A 17,448-nucleotide genomic window follows, 5' to 3' on the forward strand; every position below is an offset into this window, starting at 1 on the left:
CCTATGGCTCCTCACACTAAATCTCTGGAGCATGCTATTATGTGTTTAATCCTCACCATGGGGGTAGGAGGCTCTCACCCCGTTGCCTTGTCTGTTGCATATACTAGGTAGCAATCCCTGCATTCAGGTATGCATGACTTAAGTGAGGCTAAAGGAACAGAAGAAGTTTCCCTGTACCATGTCAGAACATTGATGCATCTAGCTGAGTACAGTCATACCTCGGGTTACAGATGCTTCAGGTTGCTCGTTTTCGGGGTGCCGAAACCCGGAAGTACCAGAACGGGTTACTTCCGGGTTTCAGTGCATGCACAAAAGCGCTGAATCGCAATCCACACATGCACGGACGTGGCGCTGCGGGTTGCGGAAGCTGCAAGTTGCAGACGTGCCTCCCACACAGATCACATTCACAACCCGAGTGTCCACTGTACTGCTGACACTGGTGGCAGCTCTTCAGGGGCCGATCAAGCCAGGAGTCTTCCTCATCCTTATCTGGAGATGACAGGGATTGAACCTGAGGCTTTCAGAATGCAAAGCACAAGGTCTACCGCCACAGCCCTTCCCCTCTGCTTATGCACATTCTGGTAGCCCTACTTGCAAAATCATAGGGAACGCCTTGGGATAAAAAGGAGATTCTCAAGTTGTTTCACACTTCCATTGTAGCAAAAGAAAGATGCCTTTCACTTTGGGGGTTTCGCTCCAGAGGTGGTTTCTTCCACATCATTAAGCTGCTTGTCCTTTGCAGGTCTGATCAGCTTTTGGCAAAGGAGGGTGGAATGTCTGGACCATTTCTTTCAAACACGTCCCAGCGGATCGTTCAACCTACACTGTGTCCTAGATGCAAGATCTCTTTTGCCCATTCCTGCAACACCCACCTACCTGCACCAGTCATAATTACGAACAGTTCGGAAAATTCATGTGTTGATTCCCTTTGCTTGAATGGTAGCAGTTTGATTTTGCTACACAGACTATTTGTGCTGCTACTTCCACAAGTTACGCGCCCCCCCCCATTTATTTTATTATTTATATATCACATTTATAGCCCACCTTTCCTCCAAGGGGCTAAAGGCACAGTGTGCGTGGTTATCTCCCTTCCACTTCATCCTCACAACAACCCTGTGAGGTGGTATAATGAGTATGGGTTGCTCGTGCGTAAGTTGCCGCCTCTCCAGGCTTTGTTGCCTTGGTAAACCTTTCAGTCTGGGCAGCCCTTCACTTCGTGGCTGCCTCAGTCGCTAGCAGAATCCGTCAGTGGGGGTTTCTTAAATCTTTTCCAACAAAGAAGTTGTTTGACACCCAGTCTCCTCCTACTCTCTCTGCGCAGAAGTCTTCTGCGCAGGGTGGGCGTGGGTAGCGGGGGACCAGTGCTCTCCCCGCTGGTGTCCGGTGAAGAGTCCTGGAGCCCTCTCGCCGATTCCCCCATCAGCCCCTCCTTATCCCTGGTGTAGCGCTGATTTGCTTCCCCATCTGCGGAGCTGCCTCTCTCCCTGCTGGGCCCTTCTCCAGCATCATTTGAGAGCCTTCCCTCCGCCTCTAGCTCCGATGTCAGTTCCCTGACAGGTGGGTTAGGCTAAGAGACAATGACCAGCCTAAGGTCACCCAGTGGACTTCATGGCTGAGTAGGTGTTTGCCATATTACCCAGCCGGCTGAATTTTACCCAGATTCTAGCCATGCCTCCCAGTGCCGCTTTAGACGATAAGCTGACTTGAATTCTCAGCTCTCATAAGGGGGGGGGGGGAATCAAAGGTTTGAGGCAAAAATGTGGAAGCACTGTGTGAAAGAGAAAAGGCAACTTGAGAGAAAGAACAAGGGAAGTATGTTCATTTGATTTATTTATTATCCCAACCTTACTCCAAGGATTTCAAGCGTAGTGTGCATCATTCTCCCCTCTCCCTCTAGTTTATCCTCACAACCTTTCCATGGGTTAGGCCAGGGGTCAGCAAACGTTTTCATCAGGGCACCGGTCCACTGTCCCTCAGACCTTGTGGGGGGCCGGACTATATTTTTTGGGGGGTGGGGGGATGAACGAATTCCTATGCCCCACAAATAACCCAGAGATGCATTTTAAATAAAAGCACACATTCTACTCATGTAAAAACACCAGGCAGGCACCACAAATAACCCAGAGATGCCTTTTAAATAAAAGGACACATTCTACTTATGTAAAAACATGCTGATTCCCGGACCGCCTATAGGCCAGATTTAGAAGGCGATTGGGCCGGATCCGGCCCCTGGGCTTTCGTTTACCTACCCATGAGTTAGGCTGAGCAACAGTGACTGGCCAAAGGTCACCCAGTGAGCTTCATGGTTGAGTGTGGAGCCCCAAGTATGGATGCATGAGCAAAAAGGGATATTTTGCATATAAATCCTTAACTACATTTCCCCAGGATTCCTTGTGAGAAGCCATGACTGTTAAAGTGGTATAATACTGCCTTCAATGTATGCTGCAGATGTGGCCTGAATTTCCCTGGATCTGAAGTATTTAATTTCCGGTGTACAGCAGCGTCTTTTGTGTAAAGTAGGGATTTTTAGGACCCATTCCAGGAATTTCATTTCTGTTTTGTTTTCTCCACTTACTGATAATGAACTGTCACTGAAAAATTCATGATGGAAAGTGAGACACTGTGATATCACCAACACATGTTACAGTCACTGCGTCCCAAGCAGGCCACATTTCCTCCTGCTGTATTTTTGGAATAAATATATTTTGCAGGCACATTCTTGCACAGGAGCATCTGTCCACCATGAGGTACGGAATGTGCCGTTCCTCCATAATTCACACTTTGAATCTGGCAAAAGGAGCACTATGGAGATTTGTACGATATGAAGAATGAACAATAGCAGGAGATCAGGTTTTGCCTCAGTCTACAAACGGCCGAGCAATATCTCTGGTACAAAAACTTCTTGGCAACATTGGGCGGGTTAGACTATTTTCTCTTTCTGTTTAAGAAGCCAGTTGTGATTTTAAAAAAAACAAAAACGATTTTTTAACAAATTCTAAGAGTCCGTAACTTACCGGTATGTTTCTTTTCTTTAGTCTATCAATAACTATCATTCTGTGGGCAATAGTTGCTTTTAGAAACACAGAAATCAGTAAACTAGTTTTCCTGTATTTTTCGGTGGAGTTTTAAGGAGAGAAGCCAGCAAGCTGTGACCCAAACATTACCATACCCTCCAAGATTTCTCTGTTGAAAATAGAGATGTCCCCTCCAACATTTCTCCAATGAAAATAGGGACATCCTACTACACTATGGGCCACTCCAGGCATACTGCTTCTAGTGCTAGAGCTGCTCTTTTTTTCAAAAAAAATAAAATAATTTCATGCTTCCACATTATTTTTGTGTGGAAAGTGTTTTGCACCATTTCCCACATTTCATGTGATGCTCAGTGTGTGCTTTGAACAACCTCATGTTGTGTGTTTCCCTACCCATTGGTTATTCTTTTTTCATAGAAAACCAGCCATATCATAGATTAAAAGAGGGAACTGAAGTTGTTTCTGCTGTCTAATCTCTCTCAAGAGCATTTGGTATCCCTCAACTCAACCCCCCAACCCCACAAAGGCTATAAATACCTGGGACGGGTGCTCATAACTCCAACTTTTACTGCTTGGGAGTAAAGGAGGGGTATGACTGCAGCTACAGAACTTTTCTCCATCTGAATCTGCCCCAATATTGGTGTGGACAGGAAAAAGGGCAATCACTCTCCACTAATCGGCAGCATGCAACCATTAAGGTGAATAGCCAACTACAGTTTCACTCCAAAAAAACACTGAAACAAACAACAACTATAGCACTGTAACGGGTACCCATAGTGTGCACATGGTAATAAGTTCTGCTGCAGTTTTACAGAACACCGAATATTCCTATCCACAAACTGGAAAGGGTGTCCAGCATAGACTTCTTCTTTGCCATCCCTATGTACCTGGGAAGAAAGGAATCATCAGTTGCCCTTGGCTGAGACACTTCTTCTTAGAGGGTGCACCAGAGGTACTGGATCCTGATGCAAAATACAAAATCCCTTTGTATTTTCATGCAAGTAAATGTCATGAACTGGCAGGACAATGGGGAGGAGGAAGAGGATCCTGGCGAGGGGGGTAGCCAGGACTGGGACACACCAGGGCAAGCTGGGGATGGGGAAGGAGAGGTTGGTGTAGGAAGTACTCACGGGGTGACTGAGAATGACAAAGGGATGGGGTGTCAGTGCACCAGAGCAGCAGGGCCCATCACCAGAACAAGAGGGGTCCCTGTCTCTCCAAACACAGCGGGCTTTGAGGGGTAGGGAACAGCAGGTGGGGTGCTTCAGGAGGCTGAGGCAGGCAAGGGCCCACAGCCCAGCTGGCCAAGTGGAGCTCGCTAGCTCTGGGACAAGAGGTGTGATTCCTTAGCTGGAGTAGGCTCAGAACAGGTGAGGGCTACATGCCTCATCAAGCCCAGATGCTGCAATCAGCATGCAAAGTATAAAAGGGCAGCAGAGCTGAGGTGCTGTGTCTGCTCAACTGCCCAAGTTGATGGAGCTCAGCTTGGGTGTTCCAGGATCTCTGCAGGACTGCTTTCCTTTGGACATGTGGCTTGACTCTGGACTGGGGACTTGATCTACTGACTTGCAGGTGGGCCAGGGGTTCAGGGTAGTAAAACAGTTGGTTCATCCATGGTTGATTAGATCCTGATTGATGTCATATCAGTATGTAATTGAGTTGTTCTCTTGTGTCATCTCCTGCTATGTTGGATAGTGTGGCTTGGCCAGCACTATCTGGTCTTTGCTACTGGCAATCATCAAAAAACTGTTTGGGTGAGATGTTCTCCGGGTTTTGCTGGACTCCAACTCCCATGAGGACCAGCCAGGATGGACTGTAGTCCAACCACATCTGGAAGGCCATGAATTCACCATCCATGCCCTAGGGAGGAAATGACCACAAATGGATATTTTGCATGGGGAGGTTATTTCTTTCAGAGAAGCAAAGCCAAATATTCCAAGCTGTCACTTGTGGTTTTAAATATGTATTCACAGCAAAGTAAATATTTGCACCAGCATCAAGCTTAGCAGTGCAAGTAGATGCACACTTTTCATTTTTTAACACAGAGATTATCTCAGGGGGGAGGGGGGGAACCGCCTCTGTACAGCAGCCCTGAGAGTCAGACTGGTCCTAGAGGGAATGTGAAGAACACAGTTTTAATACAAGTTTGAAATCATTTTTTTCCAAAGCTGTCTTCCAATTTTCCTTGGTATTGCCAAGATTAATTAAGGATGAAATCCCTGAAATATGGATCGTTTGAAAGAAATCAGATGGGAATGAAGCTTTAATAAAATTGTCAAATGCCTAAATACATAATTTATCTCCACACTGCAGATCCAGAGTGATGAAAAATATACTCTGCAGAAAGTTAAAAATTAAATTACAGTATGCCCATGTGAGCCCATTTTATGTTATTGTAGTAAAGCCCAAGGTCTCTCAGGTTGGCATAGATATTTTAACTCTTTATGAGAATTAGGAGTACGACAGCCTAAGGAAGATGTCCAACAGAGTCCAGACCTCAGACCTCATTCTCCTTTCCCCTCAGAAGAGAGACACCACTCCCTCAAGACTTTTGCATCCTCTCTTCATCATCCCTCGCCCGGTTGCTGAGGTTACAGGCTAGTCATTGCCGCTTGCTATCCTCTTCTTTGTGCTATTGTGTTAGAGAAGGACCTGTTGAGGCTACATTGGTTAGATTCTGACAGGTGTGAGGACTAAGCATGCCCAAGTGCTGCCTGTTGACTCCAGAGTTTAGCCATGGCACCCTCAAGCCTTCATCAATGAATTAGAGAACATTTCCCCTCCATTTGTTCTGATGCACTCTCAGGGATTAATTCCCACTTGTCTGGGCCTGAGCTGGGCAGAGAAGAGTTTGAGAGTGGAAATTTAAAAAGTTAAAGCATTATGCCACACGTAGACAATATCACCGTTCAAAGATCCATACAGTGGTACCTCTGGTTGCTAATGGGATCTGTTCCGGAGCCCCATTCACAACCTGAAAGGAACGCAACCCGCGTCTGTGCATGCGCAGGTCGCAATTCGCCACTTCTGTGCATTCACGTGATGTCATTTTTCGTGTCTGTGCATGCGCGAGTGGCAAAACCTGGAAGTAACCCTATCCGGTACGTACTTCTGGGTCGCTACGGGACGCAACCTGAAAAAATGTATCATGAAGCAAACATAACAAGAGGTATGACTGTACTTTGAACATTCCTGAAATGGTCAATTATCCAAAGCCTTTAACAACTCAGAAACCAAGCCTAATGAGGAACGCTTGAAGGAGCTGGGTATGTTTAGCCTGGAAAAGAGGAGCCTGAGAGGAGATATGATGGCCATCAGATATCTCAAGGACTATCACATGCAAGAGGGAACAAGCTTGTTTTCTTCTGCTCTAGTGGTAGGACTCAAACCAAGGGTTTCAAGTTACAAAAAAGGAGATTCAAATTAAACATCAGGAACAACTTTCGAAAGTAAGAGCTGTTCAACAGTGGAATGGTCTCCAGTGTGGAGTAGTGGTTAAGAGCAGTAGACTCGTAATCTGGTGAACCGGGTTCACGTCCCCGCTCCTCCACGTGCAGCTGCTGGGTGACCTTGGGCTAGTCACACTTCACTGAAGTCTCTCAGCCACACTTACCTCACAGAGTGTTTGTTGTGGGGGAGGAAGGGAAAGGAGATTGTTAGCCGCTTTGAGACTCCTTAGGGTAGTGATAAAGCGGGATATCAAATCCAAACTCCTCTTCTTCTTCTTCTTCTTCAGGATGTGGACTTTCCTTCCTTGAAGGTTTTTAAGCAGACGTTGGATGGTCATCTGTCATGTATGATCTAGTTGATCTGCATAGACGAGCCTCAGGGTGCTTTCCAGCGCTACAATTTTATGATTCTGTGAACTCGTTCTATTAAAGCAACGTCCAGCATTTAGGCCAGGAGTGGGAGCCTATGGCACTACAGATGTGGCTGAACCTCTGTTCCTATCATGCCCAGGCACTATGGCCAATGGTCAATCATGGCTGGAGCTGTTGTCCTCCGGTTTCCTGGCCTGGATTTAAGCTATATGTCAACTATAACCAATGGAGGAGTGGGGGGAATTCTCAAACACACAAAGCAACCCTTGTAGATAGCCAACCTGCTGTGGTAAGCAGCAAAGGAACCCCGCACCCTGCAAAGCCTTATAGGTATGCGCATAGATAGGAAATCTCCATTATCTGAACAATTGTAATGCTGCTTAAAGGTTTTTCTTTTTGTCACTTAATAGAGATCATACTTCCCGTGCACAGCTATGTTTAAGCAAAGCTGGTTGCCATGGTGACACTAGAGCATTCTAAAAGTGTCAGCTCATATCCAAAACTGAATTTTTGAATTAACTGTTTAGGTGAAGAATTAGAAGGTGGGAAATCTTCTGTTCATGCACCAAACTTAATGTTTATTCCAAACGTTAGATTGTTAGTGGTAGTAGTAATAATAGTATTTAATCCTTAGCATACAGGGCTTTATGGGCTTCCGTACTTAGCATATAGACCTTTTAGATTATTCAGAACATACCATGTCCATGATTTTATATAACCCTTTCTGTTAACTCTATATAGTGAACGGAGTGATGAAGCTCAGAGCAAGTGATTTGCCTAAGGCTACCACTCTTGTAGGAAAGAAACCTCCTGGTTTATAGTTCGGTACTACAGCTTGTGATTCTGAAAATCCTGGACCCTTTGCTGGCCAGCAATCAGGATAAAATATGGAGGAATGTAGCTGATCAAGTTGGTGGCCATAACTGGAGCAAAACCAGGATAAGATTCTGGTGGATTCGGAGAGAAGGCAGTGCAGAATCTGGGAGAGTCCAGATAGAACTTAGGACATCATAAGAAGAACATGGCAGAATCAAAAGTTTCCTTATTTTCCAGTTCTGTTGCTTGATGGAACACAATTCTGCCGTTTGGACTAGAATACCACAGTATGGCTGTGGTATTATGTTGCATATTTCTTCATTTACGCACCAGTATTTAGGTGGTTGGATATCTGTGTGGTCCGTTTCCGAGGCTTTAAACCAGGTAACAGCAGTCAAGGAAAAACTGAGACACCCATAATATCCACATAAAGTAAAGTTCTATCACCTGTGCTTAAACCGGGCCATTGAAAACCAGATCAAAGTTGTTTGACTGTTAACTCCCATCATCCTCAGCCAGCATGGCCAAAGAGAGAGGTTTCATAGCTTTTGCAGAAGTACACAAGCTCATTCTTTTATCTCCTGCCAAAGGAAGGGAGTGCCACAGTTGTAGACCAGCCACTGCGAATGCGATCTACATATACATGTTGTTTGAACTTGGCACATTCTATCTCTAAGGAAAGTGCTGTTACATTAAAGAAAGCAGCAATCGCGGGCATTTTGTTCTTTCATTCTCATGCAAATAAGTTTGCTTATTTGCATTATCGATCATCTTTCTGCCAAGGCACTCAAAGCAGTTTTCAGTCTTAAAAGAATGACATAAAATATTTTAGAAAAGAAGAAAAATACCAGATTCCAATTCTGAAATACGACTTGGGCTATGCACACACCATACTTTTAAGCACACACACACACCCTGGAATCCCATGGAATGTAGTTTTAAGAGTGCTGGGAACTGTAGTTCTGAGGGCAAACTACAGCTTCCAGTGATTTTTCAGGAGTGCTTTAAATGTACAGTGTTTATGCAGTGTTAGTTTAGGGGACCTTATCCAATATAAAAATAAATAAATCAGATGTATGTGAAATATTTGTTTGTATATTAGCAGATTGAGAAGAAAGTTTATTAGAAACTAGTCAACGGAGGCAACACCAGCCTAAACACAGAATTTGCCCAGGTTCCAACATTTGCCATGATCAGACTCCCCATCTTATTCTTGCAAGGATTGGCTCTAGGTTACAGGGGGTACCTGGCAAAGTGACTTGGGATAAGTGGGCTCTCCTGGTCACATGGTCACTTGCTCTCTGGAACTTGGCCTTTTCTGTCAGCAGCGGTTCCATCTGGCAAGACACTTGCCATTTTAGCATTCCTGCAATGTGGAAGTTTTAATGCCCCTGCAATGGGACATTGTGGGAAAATCAAGATAGCAGGTAACTTCCCGGGCTCAGCTCCTGCAGTCATGACCCTCGAATGGCAAAACTTTGAGAAAGAACTCCTTCCTGGCAGGAAGAAATGTTAGTGAAATCAAGGAATGGTTGGTACCTTGTAAAGCAGCAGTGGCTGTCCAAGGTGGGGGCTGAGGTCCACAGTCACCCTTTGCCATGCCTTCAGGGGCCACATGAGAGCAGATCTGCTGCTTGCCCCTTAGGAAGCATGGTGGGAATTGGGAATATGAGTACAGATGTTTAATCTGGAGATGGACAAAATTAAGATCACAAATTAGCAGCGATATCATGCCAAGATTCCCCCAGGCCAATATCCAGGTCTAGAATAGGTGGAGTGTTCTGGAGTCTGTGTATGCACAATTTTATTTCTATTGCTACTGTGAAATGACAGCTAGAGCCATAGTCATTCTAGAATTAAGGAGAGTTTCCAAGACGGTAGGTGTAACTTAGGGCTGTGTAAACACTGTGTAATGCAGGTGTGCTTCTTTGTTGTTGTTTTTCTCCTGGAATTGATGAGGGTTAGGGGAAAGTACTGCACAGCAACATGACGGAAAAGGGAAATGCCGTGTGTGTGTGTGTGTGTGTGTGTGTACGTACCATGCAGACAAGTGGAGGAAAAGCCATGCTCCTTGGAGACACACAGCAGAAGCCAGATTGCAATGAGTCAGAACCTCCAGGTTTCCTGGAGACTCTTGGCTCTCTCTATCCTTATACCTTGTGTTTGAGGAATGATGTCTGGAACAAAAAGAGCAGGGGTTGGGGGTTGGGGAGAGAATGCAGCTCCATGAAACATTCATAAAATGTTACAGTTCATAAATCCTGGTATAAAAAATCAAGAAAATAAGAGAATCAAAGACGCCTTGGGGATTCAGCAGCAGCAGCATTAGAAATGATGCTGAATAATCTTAGAGAAGGAAAGAAGGAGGAAAGCCTAAGAGATGCTGGCGAAAGAATGATAGAAGCCCATTGGGGGGAAAGCCTTCCTGACTGCATCTCCCATGCCATATGTCAGAATCAACACTGGGTTATATGTTGGAACACAGGCAAAGTGTGGCAAGAGCCTGTGAGCTGCAGAGGTCACGCTCTTTCAGAGAATGCAAGATATACAGTAGGGGAAAGCTAGTGACATTTTAAAAGAGGGTGCCTTGTACATTGCTCAGAAAGCAAGAACAGACTCAGTGAGCTGCTAATGGCTTAAACTTCAGTATTCTTATTGACAGATGATACAATGAATTGTTTAACGCAGGGGTAGCCAACGTGGTACCTTCCAAATGCTGCTGGACTACAACTCCCATCAGCCCCTGCAAGCATGGTCAGTGGTCAAGTACAAAATGGGAGCTGTAGTCCAACATATGGAGGACTCCACACTGGCTTGCCTTGGTTTAATGTGTTTAAATCTAGCATTTATTCTAGCTCTTTAGAAGCCAAGTGACAGAGTGATCTGCCTATGGAAGTGTGGTGCTATCTAGGATGAATGCTTCCACATCGCCCAAACAGATGAAATGCCTTCCCTAAAAGAGGACAGTTTTTACATGCATAGCAGAAAATTTAGAATTCATAGCTGTAGTTTTCAATATGAATTCAGTGCATATCTCCACAGTGAGGAAGGCTGTGTGTCTGCTCAGTCTGCTGTCCAGGTGTTGTTACCTGTTGAAGGGCAACTTCAAGCCCCCTTCGCCTCTCCCTTCTTAGGGATCTTTAGCTGTAAACTGGACCAAAAAGCCCTTCAGACAGAAGATGGCACCAGACAGAGGACCATTTTTGAAAAATAGGACACATAGACAGCCTACCCAGAGCTCACCCCGCTTCCTCCATGTATGTTTTGGAAAAGAAAAAGAGAAACTCCTGGGTGGAGCTGGGGATAGGAAAACATAAATGGAGAAATGGTAGGGTCTAGACTTGGAATGGGTACAAATTTAAAAGGTTTAATTTTTGAATGTGTAATGAAGACTTGCCTGATTAACTTGTTTAATCCAGGCCCATTCCAAATCAGGTCAGGGGGTGTTGTCACATCAGTTAGAGAGAGAGAGAGAGAGAGAGAGAGAGAGAGAGAGAGAGAGAGAGAGAGAGATTCTATTTTAAATGTATTATGCAAACATGTGTTCTCTGGTCTGATTTCTGTTTCCTCTCTTTAGCAGTGTTTAAATGGCCATCCTATCACATAAAAGGTAAAGGTAAAGGGACCCCTGACCATTAGGTCCAGTTGTGGCCGACTCTGGGATTGTGGCGCTCATCTTGCGTTATTGGCTGAGGGAGCCGCCATACAGCTTCCGGGTCATATGGCCAGCATGACTAAGCCGCTTCTGGCGAACCAGAGCAGCACATGGAAACGCCGTTTATCTTCCTGCCGGAGCGGTACCTATTTATCTACTTGCACTTTGAGGTGCTTTCAAACTGCCAGGTTGGCAGGAGCAGAGACCGAGCAACGGGTGCTCACCCTGTTGCGGGGATTCGAACTGCCGACCTTCTGATTGGCAAGTCCTAGGCTCTGTGGTTTAACCCACAGCGCCACCCGCGTCCCTCCTATCACGTAGTAGAGCTTTTATTTGTCCTAGATATTACTATGACAATGTGTGGCCATCAGGAACCATGAGAAATGTGAGCGTTTATGTTTCCTGATACCACTGACTAAACTTGGGACAAGGAGGTGAGGGCAGTGGCCTGGCAACAGATCAGGGCATTGTTGGTCAGACTCAGATTCCAGGGAAATCTGGGTCTGGTTTGGAATATTATTTTTTTTCTAGCATGCATTTAACATCACACTATTTAGCTTAGGAGAAAAATGAATTGTTTCTATTATAATTGCACAATTATTACTGGAATCTAAGCATTTCAAGGCCAGAGGGCAGGAGCTGCTCTCCACTACACAAGAAATGTCTACTCTACAAGAAATTACTACTCTAAATTGTATGGGGGGAAATATAATATAGCTCTGGAGCAACTAGATTTAATGTTGGGGAAGTCAGTGTTTTATTATTGCAAATCAGAGCTCAATTAAGATGGCTGCAGTTCTAGCATTAGTTAATATCTCTGAGATTTTATGATGGATTTTCCAGCTCATTGGCTCTGTTTGTACTGAATTCATTTCCTTTTGTTGCTGACATCTAGTAAGGCTGGAAAGACAGAGAAAAAAGCCCCAAATACCCCGATTTCTTCAATGCAAACGGGACATTTCTGCCTGCATGCAAAAAAATAACAATACAAAAACAACTTGCAAGAGTATTATTCATAATAAATACAAATTGGAGATATAGTTATTTCTAAACATTGTACATTTGTCCATGGATAAAATGGCTTTGGTGCTTTTAAAATGACTTTGGCGATCACCCTTCCCCATTGAGCTATATAGTGGATTGACCACAGCCATGGTGTTTGCTCCACTACAGCTCAAAGCAAGTGATTTGCCTAAGGTTATGGTTTTCCCAGTAGTGATGTATGGAAGTGAGAGCTGAACCATAAAGAAGACTGATCACCGAAGAATTGATGCTTTTGAATGATGGTGCTGGAGGAGACTCTTGATTGTCCCATGGACTGCAAGAAGATCAAACCTATCCATTCTGAAGAAAATCAGCCCTGAGTGTTCACTGGAAAGACAGATCCTGAAGCTGAGGCTCCAGTACTTTGGCCACCTCATGAGAAGAGAAGACTCCCTGAAAAAGACCCTGATGTTGGGAAAGATGGAGGGCACAAAGAGAAGGAGACGACAGAGGACAAGATGGTTGGACAGTGTTCTCGAAGCTACCAACATGAGTTTGACCAAACTGCAGGAGGCAGTGGAAGACAGGAGTGCCTGGCGTGCTCTGCTCCACGGGGTCACGAAGAGTCGGACACGACTAAACGACTAAACAACAACAATCACTGTGGTATGAAAGAAACGTCCCAATTTATAGTTCAACAACATATGGGAGGCTGCAGTGGTGTAGCATGGGGGGGGGGCACAGAGGCGATTGCCCTGGGTGCAAAATTGTTAGGGGTGCAAAATTTCAACACCTGGTGCTGCCTCAATACGGAATGACTCTTATTTCTCTGGCTGCAGTTTCTTGGGCAACACAGACACTGTTAGGCTGTTGAATGTGTATGTGTACTCTGTCCATTTCTGTCTGTTTCATTCCCTCCCACTTGTTTCATTCTGCATGCTGAAATAAAATTGCCAAGGTCACTTGAACTGGATGAACTTGAATTAAAATTATAAACGTCTTCATTTTCTTGAATGCATATTTCTTTGGGATATATTGAACTAGTCCCTCTTTAAAATGAACTTTTGAAGCTGTACTTAGAAGCGTTGTTTGATATGGCAGCACAGAGGAGGGACTAGTTCAAGTTCAATATATCCAAAAAGCAATTCATTCAAGAAAATGCTTACAGTTTTGAGAAATATGCGATCCTATGTATGAAACCCGAGTTTTATATATGTGAATTTATCCAGCTTTACTTAAAGCAAAAAGATGGAATTTAGCTAAACACAGCATTAATGGCCAAGGTAATAATTCTGAACTGGAAAACTCTTACTCATCTTGCTCCTAGCACATTGGGCCAACAATTTAAGCGAATGAGCTGGCCTCAGAAGACCATCAATAATAAACTCAAATAGTTTTCAAGCTGCACAAGCAGCTTTCTTGGAAATTCATACCTAGGAAGCCAAAATGCATTATTCATATAAGTTGCATCAGAGTTGCAATTTTTATGCTGGACTGTGATCTGAAATATTTATTGCTGTTTAATCAGTACTTTCCAGACCCTTTCCTGTGCCTAGGATTCAGAAGCTTTTGCATAGCCAGCTATGTTCAAAATCTTACCTTAAGCTTGGTAATGATCCTCACATCCATTGTTCTGCTGTTCATCACATCCTAATGGACTGTTTGGTGGTGACACAGAATAGCACATTCCCAGTGGCACCCTGCCCCACAACCCATTTGAGGAACACCCTTCCCCTGCAGACCCCCAGAGGTGATGGACTCTCCTTCCTTGGGGGTTTTGAAGTAGAGGTTGGATGGCTATCAGCCATGTATGATCTAGTTGAGATTCCAGCACTATAGGGGGTTGGACTAGATGACTTTTGGGGTGTCTCCCAATTCTATGTTTCCACAGGTACATCAGATGCTGAAAATGTCAGTTTAACAGAAAGTGAAGATAAACTTCTTTACTCAGATAGTTTTAGCCTTCTCCTCTGTTTAGCTTTTTTTCTGTAGTTGTCAGGTTTTCTCTGTAGGCGTTTTTAGGAATTTATGCTATATGCTTTCTTTAAGATGATGTATTTTGTGTTGTAAAACCAGGACGCCCAGCTGTGGTATTGGTAGCAGTGAAAGACAGGCTATATACATTTGCCTAAATAAATATTGTATCTATGTCCAACAAAAGGAGTGTGTATACACATAGCAATTCCCTCACACATTGCTGTGTAATGTTAGATATGGCCTTTAGATCTGAGTGCAGATAGACACTCAGCAACCCCAGTATAGCAAAAGCAATAAAAGCAATGCTATTTTCAGGGTTTCATTGTACTCCTCCATTCAGGTGCATTCACACATCTCTCATATGTAAGTTTCCATATTCATTTAATGGGAAGGACTCTACTCATGAACACAGACTTTTGCACATGCTGTTTTCCCACTGAAATGAGTGCGGAACTCCCTATAGCCAGAGAGTTTTTGTGTGCATCTCAGCTCTGAGGTTTCAAAGTACTTTTCAGCTGCCAAGAGTGCCATCCTTTTGACATTAGAACATCTTATATCTCAGTTATCCCATCGATCTCAGCTCCATAAATATTAGTTTCATTCTAAGGCCTCTGGTTATTTGGGTACACATGCAAGATTCTCACAGGGGTCACCAACATGGCGCCCACAGGCCTGCCGGTACCGCCTATGGCACCTTCAAAAGGTCTCAATAAATAGCCCCTCTAAAACCCACAGATAATGTGAGATTGTCTGCTCTTCCTGTTCAGCTACATTGAATACACATCCTTAAACATGCCCACATTCCTCTTGGTGTCAGGATAGGATGCCCACCCTCCCATACGTTCTAAGCAGAGTTATGCAAAGAGCTCTCTGTGAGCAAGCTGTGCTCCTGTTTCTGCTCTTTCTGATGTAGGAGCCATTATGCTATGCTCCCACAGCAGCCATTTTGTGATATGCCTGCCTTCGCGGCAGCCATTTTGTGACTGTCACCCATGGAACTTTCTCAGAATTCCAAATGTGCCCACCAGCCTCAAAATGTCAGGAACCCTTTGTGTTCATCCCAAAGTCTTTCCATTTGCTCCTGTACCAGTCTTGGGCTTTAGGAATCATCACAGCCTGTTGCAGATAAGGAAGGCACATGTCTGACAGTTAACTCTTTATTAGCAAGAGAAACATTTGCAGCGGCTTCCCTGGTTCTTCAGATACACAAGCGCACATGTTTCTAGCCTCTAGGGAGTCCCTCCATAGGTCTGGGCCCTATGGAGCAGGTGCAGCAACAGTGAGACCCCACCCCTCTGTCAGCTTATATACCCTCCCCTGACAGGTTATGCACTTGCAATCTGAGACTTCTCCTGAATGGAAGGCACCACTGCTCTTCCCACTTCAAGCCCCTCCTGGTTCTAGGAAACAGTGGAGCAGGTGGAGCAGGTGAAGGTTAGGGAATCTACTGACTCATCTGTCAGCTGAACAGCCTCTTCTTCTTCCGCCACATCTGGCACACCTTCCTCCATCTCCGTCTGCCCTGACTCCCCCTTCTCCCCTGGCTCCTGTTTTGTGAGTGGTGTCACACCCCATAAATCACTGGTCCCCTATTCTGTGTCGCTCCTCTGGTCCCCTGCCACTCTTCAGAGCCCTGCCAATCCCTGACAGGAACATAGGAAAGTACCTTATATTGAGTCAGACCGTGGGTCAAAAAAGTTCAGTATTGTGTGCAGTTTCTGGCAGCGTTTATCCTCAGCCCTATCTGGGAAATTTTGCATGCAAATTTGATGTTCTACTGTGCTACAGCCCTTCTGTCTGCTTTAACAAGACGTTAGGCACCCAGTATGTGTTGTAGCCTCAGCAACTTAATCACTCCTGCCCTTATATCTTTGTTTCTCAAACCATAGATTATGGGGTTGAAAATGGAAGGCACATTGAAATAAACAAGGTCAGAAATGGCCCTTAGCGTGGACAAGATGTTCTCTTTAAGGGGATCTTTGACTTCTAGACTTCCTGTCACTATAAAAAACACCAATGACACATAGAAAATGGCTAGCACTAAACCGTGAGTGGCGGCTGTGGTGAGCGATTCTCTGGAGCAGTTACAGTGGTTCATGGTCCTTGATACTTTCAGAATCTTGTTGTAGGAAAAACCAACCAGAGAAAAGGACCCTAGAAGGTGAAGAGCCATTATGGTGAGCCGGTAGAGTTTGACGTACACAGACAAATCCTTGGAACACAAAATGTCTTCCAGAGAAGAAGGAGTGCAAAAGAAGCTGCAGGAATGGGCAAGCTGGCAAGACTTTTGCCCAACAAATGTAAGCACATAAATCATGGGATAAACAGCTGCAAAAACCCAGGAAATGCTCAAGATTCTGATTGTTAGCCTATTTGTGATTTTTCTTTCGTAATGAAATGGCTGGCAGATGAAACAGTACCTGTCAATTGCCATGGCGGTGACTGTACAGATGAGGAGGTTGCTGTGAGCATTCAAGGCATAATACTGGATTAAGCATATTGGCAAAGTAATGGGGCGGAAGGTGTCTCGGGCAAACATCGCAAACAGGTAAGAGTTAGTAGCCACAAGTCCACCAAGATCCACCATTGACAGTTGGCAGATGAGAATGTTTTTTGGGGTCCGCAGAGCTTTTTGTGAGCAGATGCTGAGGGTGAGGAGCAGGTTGGACAGAAGCCCAAGCAGAAAAAGAGGAGCCAAGAAAATCAATATGATATGGGTTCTACTCCTTGCGTGAATGAAACCCCACAAAAGTACACCGGTGAAGGAGGTAGCATTGGGGGTGTTGAATTGGCTCGATGAATTGTTAGAGCTGCTTTCCATTCCTGCTTCTGAAGAGTCACTCTGGGATCCTTCTGGGTTTCTTTTTAATGTTCACATTAGCTGGAGAAACAAGATATAATGATGGTGAGGATGATAACTTTGCTCTAGTAGATATGTAGTAAAGGTAAAGGGACCCCTGACTATTAAGTCCAGTTGTGGCTGACTCTGGGGTTGCGGCGCTCATCTCGCTTTATTGGCCGAGGGAGCCGGCATACAGCTTCCGGGTCATGTGGCCAGCATGACTAAGCCGCTTCTGGCAAACCAGAGCATTTACCATTTACCTTCCCGCCGGAGCGGTACCTATTTATCTACTTGCACTTTGGCGTGCTTTCAAACTGCTAG

The 17,448-nt window shown here is 44.7% G+C and overlaps 1 protein-coding gene across 1 annotated transcript; it reads right to left on the reverse strand.

The window, feature by feature from the left end:
• Window positions 1-16,098: 16,098 nt before the first annotated feature.
• On the reverse strand, window positions 16,099-16,872 carry LOC308486001 (olfactory receptor-like protein OLF4; the record flags this gene model as incomplete). The annotated part of the gene is made up of 1 exon (XM_081022226.1): window positions 16,099-16,872. The coding sequence occupies one exon, from the start codon at window positions 16,870-16,872 to the stop codon at window positions 16,099-16,101; it is 774 nt and encodes a 257-aa protein (XP_080878352.1).
• Between the last annotated feature and the right edge of the window lie 576 nt (window positions 16,873-17,448).

The sequence above is a fragment of the Podarcis pityusensis genome, assembly GCF_964106645.2.
Source record: "Podarcis pityusensis genome assembly, chromosome: 9".
NCBI lineage: Eukaryota > Metazoa > Chordata > Lepidosauria > Squamata > Lacertidae > Podarcis > Podarcis pityusensis.